Raw genomic sequence first — 22,593 nt, forward strand, 5'->3', positions numbered from 1 at the left:
TTTATAAAAAATAATGAATCGATTCATCCATTATATGCTGCAAATGAATATATATATATATATATATATATATATATATATATATATATATATATATATACATATACATATAATATATAAATATATATACATATATACATATATATATACATATACATATATATATATATATATGTATATATATATATACATATACATATATATATATATGTATGTATATATATATATATATACATACATATATATATATATATATGTATATATACATATATATATATATGTATACATACATATACACATCAAAATTCACCATGTTGCATGCTTTACACATTGCTAAAACTGACCTGTTGCCATCATCTAAATAGAATCTAAATAGATCAACCTTCTTTCTTTCACCACACACCATTAGAAAAATTAAGACTGCCGAGCACGCTCCAAAATCACAATTATACATTTGTTATAATACAACGAACACAAAATTTTGCCTAGAGAAACTTTAATGTTCTCACCGAAGATTGGAGATATGAAGACTCAAACTTTATCATTAGTTATAGGCATCAATTGCAGCACATAAGATTACTTCGAGGTGAAGTAATGATGAATAATCTTTAGATGTTTATGGTAATAGTTAAATGTGCAGTACCTTGGCACTTGTTCTTTTGGATTTTCTAATAAGCTAGATAAAATATAGTAGATCATAGTAAAAATGGTGAGAACACCAAAGCTTGATCTAGGAACTCAAACATTACCACCTTAAGCAGTCAAATATTACCATTACAAACGTATTGCAACCTCAAAAACATGACACCGGTTTTCTTCGAGCAGTCTATTCTCTGCACTGTACAATTTTCATGATACCAACAAGACGAGTTATATTTTCATAAAATGCATACATCCTCATAAGCCAAATCTACAGCATTAGCGGTTACCTCTTCCTCCTCTTGGGTTCAGCCTGCAACAAGCATTAAAGTGATCACTGCTAATTCCCCAGGATATCTAGTGTTAAACAATCTTAGAAATAAATCTCATTCTTATATATTTTTTGGAATGGGACGCCCGGAAGCTTGATATAGTTTTTGTTTTTCTCATATGGATATTAGAAGTATAAAATTAAACGACAATTTTGGTATAAGGCACAACTAAGTTCCTTCTTCAATTGCACTACAATTTTTTTTACCTCCAATGTTAAGAAAATCCTCCCTTTTTACATGTATTGAAACCTGTTACATGTTACAAATGACCAAAAGAGGGGATTATTTAAACCAAATGTAATAGTTAAGAATGATGATTAGATATGTTCAAGAGCAGCCTCCTCTGACTTTTTTTCTACCTCCTCTGACTGTTATGCACATGAATATTCAACAAAGTCCAGGAAAAAAAAACAATTTCATTTTGCATTACTTTTACTTCCAAACAGGATATAATTAGAAAACAATTTCACCATGCTGACCTTCATGTAGTTCATCAACCAACACAGAATTTTGGTCTGTGTAATGCACGTTATTCAATATGTTGTGCATCGAATATGTGCATGAATGCCATTCAAAATGTAAGTTTTTCATTTATTTGCAGATTATGCCATGGTTGCAAACCACAAGAAAACAATAATATTTTAGTTTATATCATGCAGCATTTACTATGAAGTCTACTTATAGTGGAATGTTAAACATAACATAAACATGTTCAGCCAATAATGCTTCTAGTTTTATGCCAGATAAGATTCTAAAGGGATGTTTAATATACATATTAAGGAAAAAGGAAGAGAAACCTAAGCACGAGTATGCTACACAAAATAATATTTTCTTATACTGATGTCTATGGAACATATTTTTCCTCTGAACTTCTTAATATTAGCTGAAACAAGAACAAATATAAATGGCAGGGTTCATACATGTGATCATTATCTAGAGACTGTTACATAGCAAGAATGTCGAAATAACATGTGACTTGGAACTTCATCCACACAACACAGTTCCCAGGATTGCATCCAAAAAAACCTAAGAATCGCTAAGCTGCCTTCAAGTTCTATGCACACGAAAAGCATAAAATTGTCTTAGAAATTGTCTCAAGGAAAGTTCAATTTGTCGTCTCTAGGTAAACATACTCGTGGCAAACAAAAAGTTTTACCAAGGCATTGTCCTTCTAACTCTTCATATCTGATCAGTTACATTATCTTCTAATCCAATTTTGTTCAATTCTCAGCATTATAGCTAGAAATTGGTCGAAATATGCTAGAATAGATTAAACTTAACTGGACTTGAAATTGGCCAAATCTAGCCAATTTGATGACTTAAAATTTAGAATAGTGACAAGATGGGAAGGAGAACAGAAAAGTAGAGATAGAAAGAACCCACAAAAGAAATCAGTGACCATGTTTATGAAGCAAAGGAAGGTTCCAACAACTAAAAAGGACAGGTTGGTGCACAGTTCTCCTACCAATATGGGGTCTAAAGAGAGTCTATAAGTGCTGCTAATGTTATGTTTGTCATTTGCTACAACTATTATATTTATCAGTTGCGGCCATAGTTGTAATATCCGCCTTCCACTAGTGCACAGGATAGGATAGAATAACAGGCAAGATAGGAGAGATAAAGTTTTTTAAAATACCAAACCCAAAAAGCATCAGCCCCTTCCGTAGCCAAGAAATCTTGATTTCATGAGTTCACAGATTGCTCATGAAAATGACCAGAATCAGTTGTAATATGCTGGAAATAATGAAAGATTGGGCTTCAGCCAAACTCACTGAGATTTGCTGATCTTTGTGAGGACCAACCAATTACAACAGGTGAAGGCTCGTTCCCAAAGGAGAGGATCGGTAGGCTTGTCACTATTAAGGGCCAACTGCAGTAGCCGGAGGAGAAGGGCAGGAGAATAGGAAGAAGAGTGGATCACACCAATCTAGTCATAGCTTGCTCGATGACTTTTTAGTGCAGGGCCATTTTAATTTAATTTTCTATGAAAAAATTATTAGTTTACATGACCTTTTGCAAAATTGTCATATGGCAACATATTATATGATTCTACACTAGTTATAAAGTTTACTCAGCAAGGGCAAATAGGGTGCTAAACAAAAAAGGAGCATCTCTAGATTAGATTGGAGATTCTAACGAAAAAGGATGGACATCAATCATGCGATCGATTGGAGATTCCAAGTCCATTGGGGATTTAATCCTGTAATAAGTCTCATCATGATTGAAAAATAAATATTTTACCAAAAAATCTACAAAGTGCACAAATCCCTAAGAATACTTATTAAAGTGCACAAATCTGGGAGGAGATTCCAAGTTTTATTTCCCACAGTCTGAGAGGTAAAAGGTCACATCCTTAAGAATACTTATTAAAGTGCACAAACTGGTACTTATTCCTGATGGTGTATAATGATCATCCACATAGGTAATAGGTGGAGCTATGAAAACTTCATACATGAGAGTTAATATTTGAGCCAGAGTGAGTTATTTACAATTTCTCACTTTTATCTTCTCCAATATCTTCTCATCTCCATTCAACAACTACCAAATTCTCAAAAAAATGAAGTATTCTTTGTTCCAAGAGTACTCCAATTCATCTGCCCTACATCAGATTTGGTATCATAGTCACTTGTACTACATTAGATTGACATCAAAGCAATGTTTACATCATATTGGAACCATAACAACTTATCCTATATCCTTCCCACTTACCACCAAAAAGCTATCACATCTTCATTGCGAGCAATACACTACTACGCCTCATCCACTATTGTAAACAATGCCAGTCTTGAAGAAAGATGTAGCATGAGAGATGTCTGAAGAGTAAGGCACAAGGTTTGATGACTAATCCATATGACTACTTCTTGATGCTAGTGCCAGACTCTTGATTCTTTAAAACCTTATGTGACATTTTTGTACAAGAAAAACTAAGAATGTTATCCATTTCATTTAATAGTTCAAAGTTTCAAACAACAATTAAATACTTTATTCCCTTCTTTCTTGTCCCTTTCACACAATTTTTATGCAGAAACATCTAAACATGAATTTTAGATTACTAGAAATTACTTAGAGATTTAATATTATTTAATATTTAATTTTTATACATGAATGTGTTTTTTATGACTTTCAATAAAAGGATACCTCTACCCTATATTCTTTAGTTTACTAAGTTAATCACTTAGACGTGTACTTATATTTGACCCATATCAGTAGCTGGCTGAACCAGTACAGGTCTGGTTTTTTGCTTTTTCTTTTTACTAAGTTCATGCTTTAAAAAAATAAATAAATAAAACAGACCGAACTGCTCAAAAAGCAACTATCAATGTCCTATTTCACAATGGTATTAGATCCAGGTGAAAGCTTATACCATGGTGCTTAAAAAAATAAAATCTACCACATAACGTAACAAAAATAGCATAGATATATCATTTAATAGCATTAGAACTTAAGACAAATCTAGGATTGATGCATACAATACCATAAGCACATGTTAAGTGGATACAAGACATCTAATATCTCTCCAAAATCAGAAAGTGGAAGTTTGCATGAAAAACAATTTAGTATGGCTTACATCAATAAAGAAATAGGGGAAAGTATATAAAATTCATCACCTTGGGCTCAGAAACTGATGAAGCTGGGAACCCATTTATAGATCTACTAGCATCATTTTCGGAGTCACAATCTGAGCATAGAAAGTGATCTAATTTTTTTGCTTGTTCAATTGTCATGCCCATGCAAGATGGATGGAACCTGTTAACATGATCATTTTTACAATCTCAAACCAAAGCAAATGAACAAATTTGCTTTTATTAAAAAAAGTGTGAGATGAACTAAAGTTTTTGTACAACAGAGAAGCAAAATAAGAATAAAAGACAGTAGTCTTCAATTCCAAAATTCTCCAGGTGCAACACAAGAATAAATTACAAAACCAAAATGATAATCACAAAGCTTGACAGAATATCAATATCAGCACCTAAAAGAGCACAAATGAATGCTGGCATTAACGATAGAAATTATAATACACTCCAATGAAATGCATCTCTACTTGAATCAGTAAACAAGGTTGGTGGAATCAAAACATACAAACCTTTATTCGAACCAAGAAAATATTTAAACTAATCATCCACTCCAAAGCACAATATTTTTTGTTCATTAATTATATCCATAATGACCACAATCAGGAAAAAAAAGGATCTATTATGAAAATGGAAAATTAAGAATGTACTTCCAAGCTTTCTCGACATGAGTCAGGTGCGATGCATGTCCAGATATATGGCCACTAAACCTTTGGATCTGAAGAAGTGCAAAGTAAAAAAAGTAAAAGAATTAAAACGTGAATAACTATAAACAAAAAAAAATTAAAGGTAGTTGAAAACTTAAGCTATATTCCCCATTAACCATGCCAAAGAAATTTAATTATTGGCAACACAATGAATTTTATAAAGACAATAAATACATGCAATCATGTTATCCTTCAAATTAGGACTTTTAGTACTTCATATGTCACATGATAAAATCCTAAAACAGGTTATGTAAAATTCACCTATCATAACTGACCATTAGGAATGTTCTAGTGATAGCAACAACTCCATGAACATATCATGAAAAGATAACAGCACTCAAATACCTAGACAGTCAAGCATAAAGGTTGATGTATAGAAAGAAAGCTTGGAGAAAGGCTCTAGCACAAAATGACTTCATGTGAATCAACTATACACTCCGAAAAGGAAAAGAGAAAGACACTTATTGCTTCATATTCTAAGAATGTTGGGTTGTCATATGGAGCTACCACCAACAAATAATAGATCATGAATCACAATGACAAAAGAACATAAATTTATGCATTTCTTTGTCTCCTTTGCATTGTCAACCAGGCCATACGAAGTACCTTTACATGCAATAGGTCACCACATAGCTTTTAGCTAAAGACACCAGGAAACAACATGATACAAGGACTAAAATAATGTTTTGGACAAAACAAAGATCCAAAATTATATAGAAAAGAGTGAAAAAAGTATTTCCATTTAGATAGTGCATAACATGAAACTCCAAAGGCCTCAAACACCAAGAATCACATCAAAATGGTAGTTTAACCACACAAATAAAAACAATCTCAACATCTTGCTATGTCGATGTACATTTTAAAAAATTAAAAAAAATGTTATGAAAGGCTTGAAGCTTGATCATTTTCACCAAAGAATCATGCCTTCACTAAGGCATGCCAGATTTAATGATATACTGCATAACGGAAATGACAATGTATACCAATATATATATCTAATTTTTCTATTAAAATATGCATGATAGTGATTCTTCATGTGCTCTGATTATCTCCGGTCTAAACCAGAAAGAAATGCAAGAGAAATACGAGTGGAGTGAAGATATTTCCTGGAGATGAAAAAGTGGAACTGTTCAATTGATCATCAACTATTTCTTATATTATCTATCTCTGAGGCAAATGCAATTTCTTGATGTTCGTATGAGAAAAAAATTAGCTGCATGTTCCTCTACTAAAGTTGATATTGTGCACTTGGGTCAATAACCGCTAAGGGTTGCACGTACCTCTTTCTCGTAGCCTAATAATACATTGTGACAATGTTGAAGCCACATATCTATTTGTCGAATTTGTCTTCCACAACAAAATGTAGTCTACTGATACATATTATCATTTTGTTTGTGATCATGTCACTACTAAAGATCTCATGCGTTTGTACTAAAGATCAGCTCGTAGCTATTTTGAGTAAGTCATTAGCCCACTAGTCATTCACCTTTCTTCATATCAAGGTTGGTAACTTCAACAGAAGCACCATTTTGTGGGTGCATAATAGTTAACAAATATTTTCTGCACAAATCAAATGAAAAATTATTGATAGATTGAGATAATAGCTACCAACTATTACCTAATTGAAAATTTAAGAGTGAACATGTTGTTTACATGTTAGGCAACATTCCATTTAGATATTATGGACTCGTTGTGAATATAAAAATTACGCTGGGTACATTGACCATTCTCAGACTTCACATTGGTGGGTGCTCCATGCACTACGTTAGTCCTATACTTGTTGTAAATAACTGACACTAGTTTATTTATACTCAATGAAACATCAATAAGAAAGCACTGCCCTTCCAAAACAAATTGTCTTCCGCAGACAGAACCAGCAAAATAGTAATTTACTTTGCACAGAGAGAGAAAAGGAAATTGTGAAACAAAAACATTAATTTCATAGCTGCTCTTAGCTTAAGCAACAAAGAACGAACATGCATAACATTTTTTCACAAGTGTCTCGTGACTAGATAAACAACAGTACTTAATAAAAATATCCATCTAAGCTCACCACGATCAGGGAAGCAATAGAGAAGAGCAGAGCATGGATAGGTAGTTACCAGTCCTTGCATCCCTCGCACTGGACCATGAGATCGTCGGGGTTGTAAGGCATCTCGCACTTACAGTACCTGAAATGCAAAACGACATAGATATACATTTACGAGAAAGCTAGATAAAAAAGAGCTAGAGCAGGAAAAGCCTACACCGCGACACGGTCCGGTGTGAAAGCCCCTGTGGCTGCCTTGTACTCGAAGCGGCAGAAGTAGTCCTCAGCGCCAACATTCTCCAGCTTTGTGTAATTCTTGAAGGAGTGCACCACGCACTTGCCCTCGATAGTGTGTGCGCTCTGCACGTCGTAGTGGTCGGACAGGAAAAGCTCCTTGGCACCGTGAAACAGCCGACGGCCGCCAATGGACTCCTCGGGGCGGTAGTACCACCGCACCCGCACCCGCACGTTATTGCGGTGGTCTGCCTCAATCTTCTCCACCCGCGCCACATACGGCGGCTTTTCCGACTCCGCCGGCCGCATCAGCACGCAGTCACCCACTACACCCCCACGCACACAAGAATAGTTAGAAGCCAACGGAGAGAAATAGATCCACGACGGACGCCATTCACGCACAAATCTATATAATACCTCTGACCACCTTGTTGGTGCCCTTGATGGTGTAGGAATCGAGGTCCTTCCTGCCAGGCTTCGTCTTGGCCATCAGCTAAAACTGAGAGATGATACCAATCGAACCACTCCTAGTCTCGTGTATCTTTGAATCTCCTCGTCTCGGGTGGGTGCGGGAAGAGATGGACTGCTGGCGTGGGAAACGATGGTAACCCTAAAGTGAGGAGGAGGAGGAGAGAGAGGTGATGGTGCGTGTGGCTGGTTCCCACAAGAGCGGAGGTGGACAGGAGATGGCTCGACAAATGTTTCACCCTTCAGTATTTTTGGGTGAGATAACGGATCTGCGCCGCGTCTTGGGCTTCGGGGCCGAGTGCCCTCTGAAAAGGTACAACCACGAGAACGAGTCGATCGGTGGCCCTACCAAACGCCGAGCCACACTGGATCCAGTCGTAACGGCATCCAACAAAGTATATCAAAAATAAAATTATATTATTTTTTAGCTGATTTATTGAAATTTTAGGTTTTTTAAAAACAGAAAGAGTTTTTTTGTTTAAAATTGAATATAAAATATTCAGAATGTGATTTTTTTGTCAAGAAATTGATAATACAAATTTAAGAAAATTCAAATAGATACACAAATAGATAAAATCTGAAAACAACTATATCTCTTGAAATCTGAAAAACCTTTTTAACGAAATTATGAAATTAATTTTTTATTCTCGGAAATCAGAATTATAATTTTCTGGATAATATTTTTTGCGTTTTATAATTTCGTATTATTTTTTAAATTGAATAATTACTAAATTGTTGATCTATTTCGAAATAAAAAATATCACAGATTTTTAACTAAAAATATTTGATTAAAAATTCAGATAAATCCTCCTCCTCTACCTCTTTTCCATTTCTCCTACTACTTCCCATCTTCTTCTTCATCCTCCTTATCCAATCCAAAAGGATAGCTTAATAAATAAGTGAAATATTAGGTTTAATATAAAATCACATAATAAATTTGAAAATTCAAGAATATATTTATTCATTTATGAAGAACGACAGTCTTGGATAAATTATAGAGATTTCATTGAAAATTTTAATTAATAAATATTTATCTAGATAATTTTCCTATATTTTTAATATACCGAGTTAGCTTTATGTCAGATTCTTATCAGAATTCGATAGAGAAAGAAAAAAAAGTCTTAGATGGTTATGATAATAATATAAAATAATATGATTTTTTTTATAAAATTAATATTACAAAAAATAAAATGAAATAAATTCTTTGAATGGTTTTTCACTATGTTCTAATTATTATTTTTAATTATTTGAACTAGTTTAAATGAATGTATCGATTTGTGTAACCCGATCGTCTCCTCCTCTTTCTTTTCATTTTCTTATCGTCCTAGTTACCATAAAAATTAAGAGAAAATAACAAGTCTTGCCATGATAATAATATAAAAAATATGAATTTTGTTAAGATCATTAGCATAAATAATTCAAAATTGAAAGGGTTTTCATGTACAAAAGAAGAAATGAATTCTCGCTATTGATATTTAACCATTTAAAATAACCAATCCACTAAAAGAGTAAATATCAAAATTAATATAAGAAAACAAGTTATGTAATTGAAAATGATAGGGGGACGAGTAAATAAATTATAAAAGTAAAAAGTAAAAAATAAATGTAAGAATAAATAATAAGGTTGACTCCTTTTGATACATGATATGGTCATATAACAAAGTATATAATAATATTGAATATTGACTCTGTCTAATGAACACAAATTAGACTAATTTTACTCTGTGAACTAATTCAACCTTTGGCTATCCATATCAAAATTACATACTTGTAGATCATATGATCCTACCATATCTCCTCTTATATGGGAAGATAATAATCAATAAAATAACTACACAAATCGTAAATAATCAATATATCCACTTTGCATGTTCTAACAAATTATATTTCTTTGGAGATTACAGAAAGGAAATTGCAACATTAAGTTTTTGAGTTCGTATTTCTTTTGAAATGATCTGAAGAAAATTGAGGAACGATTATTTTAACACTTATTTCAAAAAAAGTATTATATTTACAATAATTAACGATTTGAAGGGTTTGCTATAAAAGAGGGTTTGAGTGCAACGACTTACAGTAGAATTAGATTCTATCATCTCTTATACAATTTATTAATGAGAAAACAAATCGAGCTTCCATGAGTCTTATTTTATAAAATTATTGATTTATCGATCCTTCTTTAGAAAGTTAGTTTTATACATATCTTCGATAAAGGAATCATACAAAGAATTTGTCAACGAATTTTGCTAGATTAAGAGAGGTGGATAGATCTTTTAAGGAAATATTTTCGCATGAATTATTTGATCTGATCATCTATTTGAAGTCATCAGAGGTTATGATTGTCCTCGTGTTTGAAAATAATAATTTTAAATTTAAATGTTTTTTGGGGAAAAACGATGTGAAGGTTTGATTCATTAGGAATAGACTTGATGCCTTGTTTTATGTTGTTACTGTAAGCGTTGTATTATATGTTGGGAAGGGCTTTGGTCCGGCATTCATGAATCGCCCAATCCACCGCTTTGCGCTTACCAGCCCATCTCAACGACACCCACTTTTCTGCCCTATATATATGTGCGTGTAATTATCTCCTATGCGTGTTATAAACGATAAATAGGGATTTCGCGTCTACGCCCTTCGAAACTGAAACCCTAGTTTGGAAAGAGAAGTGCACCGGCGATGGCTCGCGGGCGTCATCGGGACGAAGACGACGACTTTATAGACGACGACGAGGAGGAGGAGATGGAGGAAGAGGAAGAGGAAGAGGAGGAGGAGGTTGTCGGGGGAAAGGGTAGGCAGAAGCGGCGCAGATCTGAGTTTATCGACGACGTGGCGGTGGAGGACGATGAGGAAGAAGAGGAAGAAGACGAGGACGACGAGGATGATGGCGGTCACCGAGGCCGGAAGCAGAGGCGGCGGTCGGGCTCGGAGTTTTTTGAGCTCGAGGCGGTCGTGGACAGCGACGATGAAGAGGAAGAAGAGGAGGGGGAGGATGGTACGTCACTCTATTATTTTTTTTGGGGTTAAGATTGGTCTTTTTGTGCTTTGTTGAGTTCTCATTTTGCACTTCTGGAATGACCGACGGGTCGATGCATTCTTGGATGAACATGGTTTTTGTGTAATTGTGCTGGATCACATCATATGACAGAATCGTTTATTGGTGAACCGTCTTTACGGTGTGTTAATTAATTGGTCCATTTTTTCCTGTCATGCTTGCTAAGCTTGTTGCTGCTATTTCCAAAAAATACTTGGACGTAAGGCTTCTCTATGCAAATTAGGTATTTTTGCAGTGATTCAAATGTCGTGGATACAAGAGATCTTTCAATTTTCCTGTTAAGTGGGAAGCAACAGAACTTGCAATTAAGCATATATATTGTTTGACTGCTAGATTGTTTTAGGTGAGGCAGAGATCATTATTTGCAAAAGAACAGGTTATCAATTTGTGTATTATAGTTATTATCACTTATTACTTGCTTGATTGCTGATTTGACCCTTAAATGCTTTCTTTCTACTGGGCTAGTTTTAAAAGAGACCTGTAAGTAGTGGCCTTTCAAGCTTTGTTCATATCAAGGAACATCATGCGCTATGAACCTTCTTGAATTATGTTTAATTTGTGCAACTTTTTATTTTTACATAAAAGATCTTTCTTAGGAATTTTAGTCATGTATTTTATGGTGACAATTTGATTTAGCCTTTTTTGGATTTAGGTATTAGGTTATTCATTTGAATTAGGTGAACCATCCCATGCTATGAAGTTGAGGACTATTAGGGTGTTCATCACTGCTGTGGGAAATCTTAATTACACTTTTTTTTTCTCATCGAGCTGGCCTTACTATGAAGGAGCTAAAATGATTGAAGCTACCTTCCCTTTAAAAATAAACTAGCAGAGCGTCAATGTAAGTTCAATTATTCATGCAAACAAAGTGGTTGTGTTCAGGACACATTCTAGTCACTCTAGTCACAGAGAAGTAATGTCGCTATAGAGACAAGACTTACCCTAAATGGGTCTTTTATATTGAAATGGGGTGACCCATCAACTCACAGGGATGTTATGGTTCTTTTTCTTTTTTTCTTAATTGTCCTGTTGTTTGTTTTCTCCTTTTGTTTCTTTCTAGTGTGGTGTCACACTAGTCATACTAGTACATGACATGGCACAATTTTGATGACCAGCTAAATCCCTTATATTGTTTGAATTAGATCTTGGTTTATGCAATTTTCACTTGTTCCTCATAGGTTTCTTTATATTAGCTTTTAGTCATCTTATTTAAGGTTTAGTTTTTGCTTCATTTTCCTGTCTGATGAGATACGTTCCCTCCTATAGAATACTACCTTTATTTTAGGGATAGTAGCTTGAAGAGAAAATTTACGAGGGAGAAGACGAAGACAGGTAAAGAGGAGTGATTTGGTTGAGAAGAGACATTATTAATATCACATTCTGCTCTGTAGGACATGCTCATATATTAACATTATGGGAAGAGGAACTAATCTTGTCGCTTCACAAAATTCCTTAGGAAGATGACTGTAAGTCTCAAAATGCAATTATTCAAAAAAATAACTATCAAACCTATAATATAGGACTTATTCAACTAATTAGACCCTAAATTGGACTTGGGATGCCATCTAAAATTGCCACTGAAACCATTAACGGAGTATATAAATATTGCTAGATGAGTGCCCTATATTGATGTATAGATGGCTATCCTCTCGTATCACGGTCTTCTCTGTTTCCTATGGTTTTTAAGGGCATCTTTGCTCTTCTCCATCTAGTTTAAGGCTACTCTGATAAATGAAACTTTGAGCGACTTAATCTCACCTTGTTTGAGTTCTCAGCCAAGTAGGACTATGTCTGATTGAATTCCATGAAACTTTGTCAAATTCTACCCGGCTATATCTTGCATCCATGCAGATGCGCAAGGTGGATGGAGACGTTTGTTAGCAGATTGACCCTTCACTTGAAGTTGAACCTATAGTTGGAAGTGCTCGACATCAAATCTAACATCAAAAATTTTTCTATGAATGGTTCGTTTTATAATGGAAATGGTTTTATTATGGTAGTTATGAGTCTTGAGATAGTTGATTAGAGGCCAATTTTAGTTATTAAGTTACAATGAGGCTTTTCCACATAGGTATGTTTGTGTTTAAGTTGATCAAGCTGCACATTAAGTTTGGTCCAATATCAAATATGAAGGTTGAGTCATTGTAGCATTGTCCAAATCACTTAATAGCTAAAGAGGCCAACCTAGACCTTCAATATCACCATAGTGCTTTGAGATGGCAGTAGGTCAAACTGTCAAAGCCCAATATAGTCTAACTTGGATTGGTTGAGGATATTGTCTCACTATATTTATTAGGATTAAAACGTGAAATTTTGTATTTTTACTGTATGTCATACAAGGATTGTGAAATTTTTAAGTTAGACTGTCGTACTTGGAATATGTGATGTAGGACAAGTTTGTGATGAACAGAGAAAGTAAAGGGTAAAGTAATAATCATAAAAGATAATAGACAAAAATGATAACTATTTTATTTGATCTGGATTAATAGGTAACTCCTGGAAATCAATGTTTCAGACTTATCCACGTTTTACATGTGGACCATATAATCATTCCATCATTGAAAAAGAAACATGGCCCTATATCACTCACATAATGTGGGAAAAAGAACTCATTCATTCATCCATTGATTAATGTCCTAGATACAATCCTTTTTCACCTTTTTGTATATCTCCAACAGTCCAACTATGAGAAGAAAAGAAAAATACAAAGTTAAGGAAGAATATAATAACTAAAGTTACATCGCATAAATCATTACATATTAATCATTCATATTTACTTCTTTTGTGGAAGATGTATTGCTATATTTTTTTGGCAAACATTCTTCCTTGTTGATAAAATATTTGGTTGGTTTGCTTTCTCCTTTGTAGATTTTTCAGTAAAGAAGAAACTTCTTTATAAAGATGAATATTCAATTAAATCCGAGATTTATGCCCTTAATTTTTCTTACGAATCATATATCAAATCTAAGGTTTGTCTCCTTTCTTTTAGTTGGCTTTCTTTTTCTTTCTCCATGGTCTATATTGATGACCAATGTAGGATTATGGAAGGCTTTGCCATTTGGCAACTTATGACATTTATAAAGTACGCCTTAAACTAATAAGATTTTAAATTATAAATTCATTAATATGGTCCTGTTTTAATGTGGAACATTTGGGGCCATGGTATGAGTGTGGCTCTGCAAGCACCAATTGGTTTGTAGGAGGAAACAATTAGCTAGTAGCTAGTGCTAGAGTGCCTGTAACTTTCACTTCCCTAATTTGAGGTGAAGAAGAAGCCTATCAGAAGTTATCAACATTGCTATTAAAGTAATCTGACTTAGCATAATTGAGGAGAAACAATATTCCAAAGCTTGGACTCCAAGCATAACCTTACAGCCTTGCAACCATACCTATATAGAATTACAAGTGCTCCAATGCTAATAAGTTCAGCTTGGGATAGCTGTTGACAATCACTAAAATCAGGGCATATGCTCAATTTGGTCTTGGAGTTGGGTGTCAATTTGAAATTTTTGTTAAATTGTAAATAGGCTCTTATTGATAGAATCATGGCAGATCTAATTAATATATTGCAGAGATAGGTTTGTCCTGAATGAACCTTCTTTATCTGGATTGATCATATAAAAATTTTCTAAAAGCGAATGTAGAACACAAAAAAATGACTTTTCTAATAGTGTATTCAGTAGGTCATGTTGATGCATCAAGTAAGATATTTAAACAGGCCCCTTTTTTCATATAGGACTATTTATGATTATGACAATATCTGCAATGTCCTTATAAACGTTTTTGGACATATATGAGTAGTTTCTGATGACATATTTGGTGGCTGTTGTGGTTACTTTTGTGCCTCTTTTATGTAAAAAAGCATATAAATCCATTTTAGATTCTTTAGTTCATTAGCTTTTTTAGTGGTTTGTTGGCCAAAGTTGTACTGGGGAACTTGCTCCACTTTTTTCCCAATATTTATTCTTTATTTCTTGCCATGTTTGCCGAACTGCTCTGTCTTTAACTATGTGAATGTGGTGCCAGACTTGTGTTATTATTGTTATTTGCATGTTTTCTTGTATCATGCTCAGAAAATTCTGTTGTGTGGATATGATGTATAGATTGACATATGTGCACAGAGGCAGAGAAACCTGATATGTGCATGTAGAGTATATGTCTTTGGGAATACCTGGGTACAGGTGTCCTTGATGTGGTTCTGTTTACTGTACACTTCTGAGCTCTACCTACACAATGTGCATCATCGACTCTAATTTATACATATCTTCGTTCGAGGTGTAAGCAAACTGTTTTAAGAGATGTGATGTTATCTATTTAATTATCATTCAGTTTGTGTATGTTCTCTATGTTTTATTTAATACATGATGTGTGATAAAAATACAGATTTTATAAATGATGCTGGAGCTGATCTACCGGATGAAGACGATAATAGAAGGTTACCACATCGTCCAATTCTTATGCAAGAGGATCAAGAAGATGTGGAAGAGATGGAGAGACGAGTTAAAGAGAGATACTCAAAATCAAATCAGATAGACTATGCTGAGGATGCTACTGATGTTGAACAACAAGCTCTATTGCCATCGGTAAAAGATCCCAAGTTGTGGATGGTGAAATGTGCGGTATGCTATTTTCATTATTGTCCTTTTAGCTAGGCCAAGATTGTTTGGTATTGTGCTCACGTTTGCCTATATTAAATTTGCGTTGCATTTTCTCAGATTGGTCATGAGCGTGAGACTGCCATATGCCTCATGCAAAAATTTATAGATAGGGCAGATCTTCAAATCAGATCAGTTATTGCATTGGATCATCTCAAAAATTATATTTATGTTGAGGCTGAGAAAGAAGCCCATGTCAAAGAGGTCTGTAAAATTTGATTGGGATACTGTCTTATGGAACTTAATATTGAGGTTCAAAAAATTTTAATTCTTTTGTTTCAGGCTTGCAAAGGTCTACGAAATATATTTTCCTCAGCAAAAGTGATGCTTGTGCCAATAAAAGAGATGACTGATGTTCTCTCAGTGGAAAGCAAAGCTGTTGAACTCTCTAGGGATACGTGGGTTCGGATGAAGATTGGTATCTATAAGGGAGATCTTGCTAAGGTATGAATGTGTTTGGTATTAGATTGATGCTGTTGTGTCATTCTTTATTTGATGTTTGAATCTTTTTGCAGGTTGTCGATGTTGATAACGTACGTCAGAAAGTGACAGTTAAGCTAATCCCCAGGGTTGATTTGCAAACACTAGCTAATAAGTTGGTATGAATCTTTTTCGTTTTTGATAAGATTAGTATATCCTGTTAGGGCTTTATCGTAATTGTATTACATCAAAGACTTTGACAATGGTTTTTGTTATTCTGGATTCTTTTGCTATTTTGAATTTAAACATGCAATTTTTTTTTCCTCAGGAAGGTAGGGATATCGGAAAGAAGAAGACTTTTGTTCCTCCACCTCGTTTTTTTAATATTGATGAAGCAAGGTTTTACTTGTGATTTCTCATGAAAGTTTTCCTGTGAACTTGATTTAGTTGCTATGGAAATTTTGGCTAGTGTTGATTTATTATTTTAAATTTGGCTAGGGAGATGCATATCCGCGTGGAGCGTAGAAGGGACAAAGACTCCGGGGAATATTTTGAGATGGTTGATGGAATGATGTTTAAAGATGGATTTCTTTACAAAATTGTATCTTTAAGATCAATTAGCTCGCAGAACATACAACCTACATTTGATGAACTTGAGAAGTTCAGGAAACCCGGTGATGATGTTGATGGGGATGTGGCTAGTTTATCTACCTTGTTTGCTAACAGAAAAAAGGGTCATTTTATGAAGGGTGATGCAGTTATTGTTGTTCGGGGAGATCTCAAAAATCTTATGGGATGGGTTGAAAAAGTCGAGGAAGAAACTGTCCATGTCAGACCAAAGATGACAGGGCTTCCTGTAATTACTTTCTTCTACATTTTTTTTCTATGTTTAGTTTCCTTAACATAGATTTTTTGAGGAGAAGAATCTTATCTGGCCAACTGTCTTATGCAGAAAACATTGGCTTTTAACGAAAAGGAGTTATGCAAATACTTCAAACCAGGAGATCATGTCAAAGTGGTCTCTGGTGTTCAGGAAGGTGCAACTGGTATGGTTGTAAAGGTTGAGGGGCACGTTTTGATCATCTTATCAGACACCACAAAGGAACATGTAAGCCATAGGATCAGTGGAGATGTACATATAACAGTTTGTTTTGTTCAGACCATAATTATTTTTAGTGTGGATCAGATACGTGTTTTTGCTGATCATGTCGTGGAGAGTTCTGAAATTACCACTGGAGTTACGAGAGTTGGGGATTATGAGTTACATGATCTTGTGTTGCTAGAGTAAGCTCCTACCTTGTTTATTAACATAGATGTCATGTGATTTATTTGGATTGATCCTTTTGACTTAGTCTTACTCACAAGTTGAACTCTCCAGCAATATGTCTTTTGGTGTAATTATACGTGTGGAAACTGAAGCATTCCAGGTAAATAATATTGGTAGATGGTAATCAGTAGCTTTTAACATGTATCTAAGCAAAATGCTTTTCTTTAGGTTCTCAAAGGAGTAGCAGACAGACCTGAAATTGTGCTTGTTAAATTAAGGGAAATAAAATGCAAGATTGAGAGGCGGTCAAATGCCAAGGATCGATCTAATAACATTGTTTCGATTAAGGATGTTGTTCGGGTTGTTGAGGGCCCATGGAGGGTAAGAACTATTTTTTGTTGCATTGCATTCTTAATTTACTTATTTACTCATCCTTTTGACAGCATACTTGAATTTATTTATTTTTCTGAACTAGGGGAAGCAAGGTCCTGTTGAGCACATACACAGAGGATTTTTGTTCATCCATGATCGACATCACCTTGAGCATGCTGGTTTTATTTGTTCCAAAGCTCAGTCTTGTGTGGTTGTGGGTGGATCACACGGGGGCAGTGATAGAAAAGTGTGTTATTGTGCTTAAATTATACTAAGATATAAAAATGTTATTATGTCATAATAAGTTAATAACTACATGTTATTATATTGCAGAGTGTTGATTCCTTGGACTCTAGATTTGGTGCTTTTCGATCTTCACCTCATATTCTTCAGTCGCCAAGAAGGCTGCCTCTTAGAGGGCCACCTGTTGATTGTATGCCTCATCATCTCTCTTTTGACTTGATTGTTTCTAAGTCTCTCTGTTAACTCTTAATTCACTGGACAAATTTCTATATTTGACACTACCTTTATGTATAATGGATGTGAATCAAATTTAATGCAGTCGGTGGAGGATTTAGAGGTGGAAGAGGACATGATTCGTTAATAGGTAAATGCATTAAGATTAAATCTGGTCCCTTAAAAGGATATCGAGGGCGTGTTAAGGAGGTAACAGGTCCTTTAGTCCGGGTTGAGCTGGATTCTCAGATGAAGATTGTTACAGGTAAGCATACATGTTTATTGATTTTCGTTGTTTTGTATCCATAGTCTAATCTCTGTTGTATTTGCAGTCAACAGAAAAGACATTGCTGACGCAACTGGTGTAGCAACCCCTTTCCGGTAGTTATTCATCTCATGCTTGACTTTCCATAGGAGTTTGGTATTGTATCAGATATTCATTTTTCTAAAAATTTTATTCATCAGTGATTCGAGATATGGATTGGGTAGTGAAACACCCATGCATCCATCAAGAACACCATTACATCCTTATCAGACTCCAATGAGAGACCCTGGAGGTCAGTCTTTGAATTTCTTTCAATGCTATGAGAAATATTTTTCCTTCTGAAATTTGTACAGTTAGTTGCTGCGTGTAACTGTAACTAGTAGTCTCTTGTTTTCCAACATTTGGATAATAAACATTTGGATACAAATTTTAATTTCTGCAGCAACTCCTATACATGATGGAATGCGGACACCAATGCGTGATCGGGCTTGGGCTCCGATGAGTCCTGCAAGGTTTGTTGAAAAATTGTTTATATATGTGACTGGTAGACTTTTGCTTACTGTGAACTGCCTATGTGGTCACAATTGAATATGCTGATGTATATATGGCCACATTTTCATGTGAGGCCACATTTTTTGTGCATATGCTGACCAAGGTTCGCAATACCATACCGTACCGGTGTTTCGACCTGGGCTCGGTACTGGTACGGTACGGTATACCTAGCGGTACACCCAGGTGTATCGAGCGGTATACTCAAGTGTGCCGAGTACTGTAGCACTGCTACGGTGCTACAGTGCACTCGGACCGGTAACAGGCGGTCCGTGTACCGGCAACCTGTCGGACCGGTATGTACCGCCCGTACTGGGCGGTACAGTTCGGTACTGCAGACCATGATGCTGACCACATAAGCAGTTGTGTAGATATACGTTAAGGCATTATTGTCAAGAAGATTCATGTAGTTAAACCCAAATAACTGGCACTTTATAGCTTGTGGGAGCAATTATACTCTCGAGATAAAGAATACAATGATATTATTGATCGAGCAATAATATGAAAAATAATATGAGAAAAGTGCACATCTTTGGTAACTTTCGGATAGGATTTGTTAAACATTAACACGGTTATACGTCTTTAGTTTGCAATAGCAAACTAAAGCTAGTTCCATAAAGTCCTTTTCAAGAAAAGTTGGATGAATAATGCTGGTATGTTATGCATTGCACTTGTTTTGTGTTTTACAGTCAAACAGGAAAATCAAGGTATGGAATACATTGGGTACTTGTTCTATGGGGATGTTTTCATAGTCTTTGAAGTTTTTGGTAGTTAAAGTGTGTTCTTTCATAACTATATGCTGTTTGCTGGACCCATTGTCTTTAAGATTCTGGGTCCTCTTTGGCAAATAAATTCCCTTAAATAGATAAATCCTCTCTTATTTGGTGTTGAAAATGATAAATTGAATATTGACCACTGAAACCTTCTCGGGGTAAAGAACGAAGAAACAAATTATTAAATTCATCAAATGAAACAGAAATAATACGGAACACAGCCTCAGGAATCGGTACTTCTCCTAGGTCATAAATTTTTGTGAACAAATAAGAAGGTAACAATAGTTAACTGACTGCTGATATTTATGATGCTAATACACTATACAGGGATAGCTGGGAAGAAGGTAATCCTGCTACCTGGGGAACCAGCCCACAGTATCAGGTATACTTCATTTTGTTTGCTACAGAATTTATATTCTCGCTACTTCAAGCATACATAAAAATAACGGCCTAGATCTTGCATTCATATTCTAGTTCTTTCGAGTAATTATTTGAACCAACAGCTATCAAATTGTTACAGTTAGGAACTCCTGTCCGGACATATGAAGCACCTACTCCCGGTTCAGGTTGGGCTAGCACCCCCGGAGGTAACTATAGTGATTCGGCAACACCAAGGGAAAGCAGCTATGGTAATTGAATGAATGCAACTTTTACAAGCTTCTACTTTGCTTTCTCAACATTGGAGATGTAACTTATTCTCTTCCCAGGAAGTGCACCAAGTCCATACTTACCTTCAACACCTAGTGGGCAGCCTATGACACCTAGCTCTGCATCTTACCTTCCTGGTACCCCTGGTGGACAGCCCATGACGCCTGGAAACGTTGGGTTGGATATGATGTCTCCAACAATAGGTAGCTATCTCTACTTTTTTACATACTCTTTCGGAGTCTTTTTTGTTCCATTCATGTCAACTTCTAGCTGATGGTTTGACCTGGATATGGCCCAATAAATGCACTTGAAAGTGCATGCATATGGAAACTATAACATTGCAAAACTGGTATATTGACTAATTCAGAGTTTTTAACTATTAACTGATTCTATTTGCTTTTACCTTTTCTGGGACATGATAATAATATCCTGACAGTTCATATATTTCTTTTGGAGTTGGAGAACCAATGTTCGATTTGGTGGTTCTTTGAGGGTTGGCTTTTTTTATAGTTAACGTTCCTATCTCATTGCAATATTTTTTGACATGAGAGTTACCAAATTTTTAACTATTATATGTCTTTGGGCACTCCTGTTTCTGGTGCTGTTATGTTGATTGAAGTGTAGCATTATCTATATCCATTTGCTTTGGAACAATAAAGTTGCAGATAATGTCTTTCCTTCAAACAATAAAGTGGAATGAAAATAAAAAGATCCCTGATATTAGTTGCTTTATTGGCAGGTGGAGAGAACGAAGGAAATTGGTACATGCCTGATATTTTTGTTAACATTGTAAAACCTGGAGGCGATTCTCATGTCGGAATTGTTAGGGAGGTGCTGATGGTATGTACACACAACTAATCATAGTGCTTGTCTGAGTTCCATTTTTACACCTTAAACTCTGGTGGTGGTGTACCAGACTCACTTATCAAGGGTTGAGGGTTCAAAACCTCATCCGACATATTTAGAAGGTGCCAGTTAGTTTTAGCTGGTAAAGACCTTGATAGTTTATCGTAGGGTCTTGGGCTTGAATCCCACTTGTGCCACTTATCCTTTGCAAAAAAAAAAAATCAATTGTTTTCGTTATACAGATGGAATGAAAGTGGATGATAAAATCTTATTATGTTTGCAACAAACTCTTAGTTTCTTATTAATAACTTGTTCATTTACAGGATGGGTCCTGCAAAGTTGCACTCGGATCAGTTGGCAACGGGGAGACACTAACGATTGGTTCATCAGACTTAGAGGTGGTCAGACCTAAGAAATCTGATAAAATTAAGATTATGAATGGCACACTGCGTGGAGTGACAGGAAAACTCATTGGCATAGATGGTTCCGATGGAATTGTTAAATTGGATGATACCTATGAAGTCAAGATTTTAGATATGGTCATTCTTGCTAAATTAGCAACAACATGATACGATGGTCATTGTAGATTTCTGGTTCTATTGTTTTTTCCAGAGCAGAAGAAAGCTGGATGTTGGGATGATATGGTAGTTGTTTGCCGATATTGCTTTTCATTTTATACCAGGAACGTTTTCATCATCCACACAATATGGTGGCCAGGAACCTTTCAGATGCCTTTTCACCTTCCACAATGTCACCTTATACAATGTAGTAGATATTATTGTTCTCCAGTAGTTGTAAATGTAAATGGTGGTGAAATGTGGTAATTGATATGATACGTGTCATTAATTCTTACCAATTGATATGTTCTCCCTTGTCGCCAGCAGTCTGCAGTCTAGTTTTAACAATTTTGCCTGTGGTGTTGATGGTTTATTCATCTTCTTTGCTGCAAACATCTGTTCATGCAGTTTAAAAGTAAAACAAGGGTCGGTCAATTTTTTTGCCATTATTCTAAATCCCCATCAATGTTAATTATCAATCTTATGACAATTTGATTGGTATAAAATGATTGGTATATCTTATGACAATTATCAATGTATTTTATAATAAAGATAATAAGTCATCTTTTTTTTTCATATGATCGTAAATTTAGGTATGTATATTTTGAGAAACCTTATAATATTATGTTTGCTTATTAAATAATAAAAAAAAGATGAAATATTATCCGCAACGATATTTATGAATGGACTTATAATGTTTATACCAAGAACACTGTAAGTTTATTAAAAATATTATAATCAAACATTAATTAGTT

The 22,593-nt window shown here is 35.0% G+C and overlaps 2 protein-coding genes across 2 annotated transcripts; one reads left to right on the plus strand and one right to left on the minus strand.

Moving 5' to 3' along the window:
- Positions 1-725: 725 nt before the first annotated feature.
- Positions 726-8,240, minus strand: LOC103977632 (chromatin remodeling protein EBS). Its single transcript, XM_009393203.3, has 5 exons — positions 7,931-8,240; positions 7,497-7,839; positions 7,353-7,421; positions 4,580-4,718; positions 726-952 (listed from the first exon to the last, which is right to left on the minus strand). The coding sequence occupies exons 1-5, from the start codon at positions 8,001-8,003 to the stop codon at positions 926-928; spliced, it is 651 nt and encodes a 216-aa protein (XP_009391478.1). The 5' UTR covers positions 8,004-8,240; the 3' UTR covers positions 726-925.
- A 2,327-nt stretch (positions 8,241-10,567) lies between these two features.
- Positions 10,568-22,137, plus strand: LOC135607088 (putative transcription elongation factor SPT5 homolog 1). Its single transcript, XM_065098598.1, has 22 exons — positions 10,568-10,970; positions 15,414-15,649; positions 15,746-15,889; positions 15,968-16,129; positions 16,201-16,284; positions 16,434-16,504; positions 16,604-16,961; positions 17,058-17,213; positions 17,292-17,389; positions 17,484-17,532; positions 17,601-17,753; positions 17,848-17,991; positions 18,078-18,177; positions 18,307-18,465; positions 18,533-18,581; positions 18,666-18,757; positions 18,908-18,977; positions 20,115-20,169; positions 20,308-20,416; positions 20,495-20,638; positions 21,175-21,275; positions 21,605-22,137. Exons 1-22 carry the CDS (start codon positions 10,655-10,657, stop codon positions 21,848-21,850), a joined length of 3,096 nt encoding a protein of 1,031 aa, XP_064954670.1. The 5' UTR covers positions 10,568-10,654; the 3' UTR covers positions 21,851-22,137.
- The last annotated feature ends 456 nt before the right edge of the window (positions 22,138-22,593 follow it).

Source organism: Musa acuminata, chromosome BXJ2-3 (genome assembly GCF_036884655.1).
Source record: "Musa acuminata AAA Group cultivar baxijiao chromosome BXJ2-3, Cavendish_Baxijiao_AAA, whole genome shotgun sequence".
Taxonomy (NCBI): domain Eukaryota; kingdom Viridiplantae; phylum Streptophyta; class Magnoliopsida; order Zingiberales; family Musaceae; genus Musa; species Musa acuminata.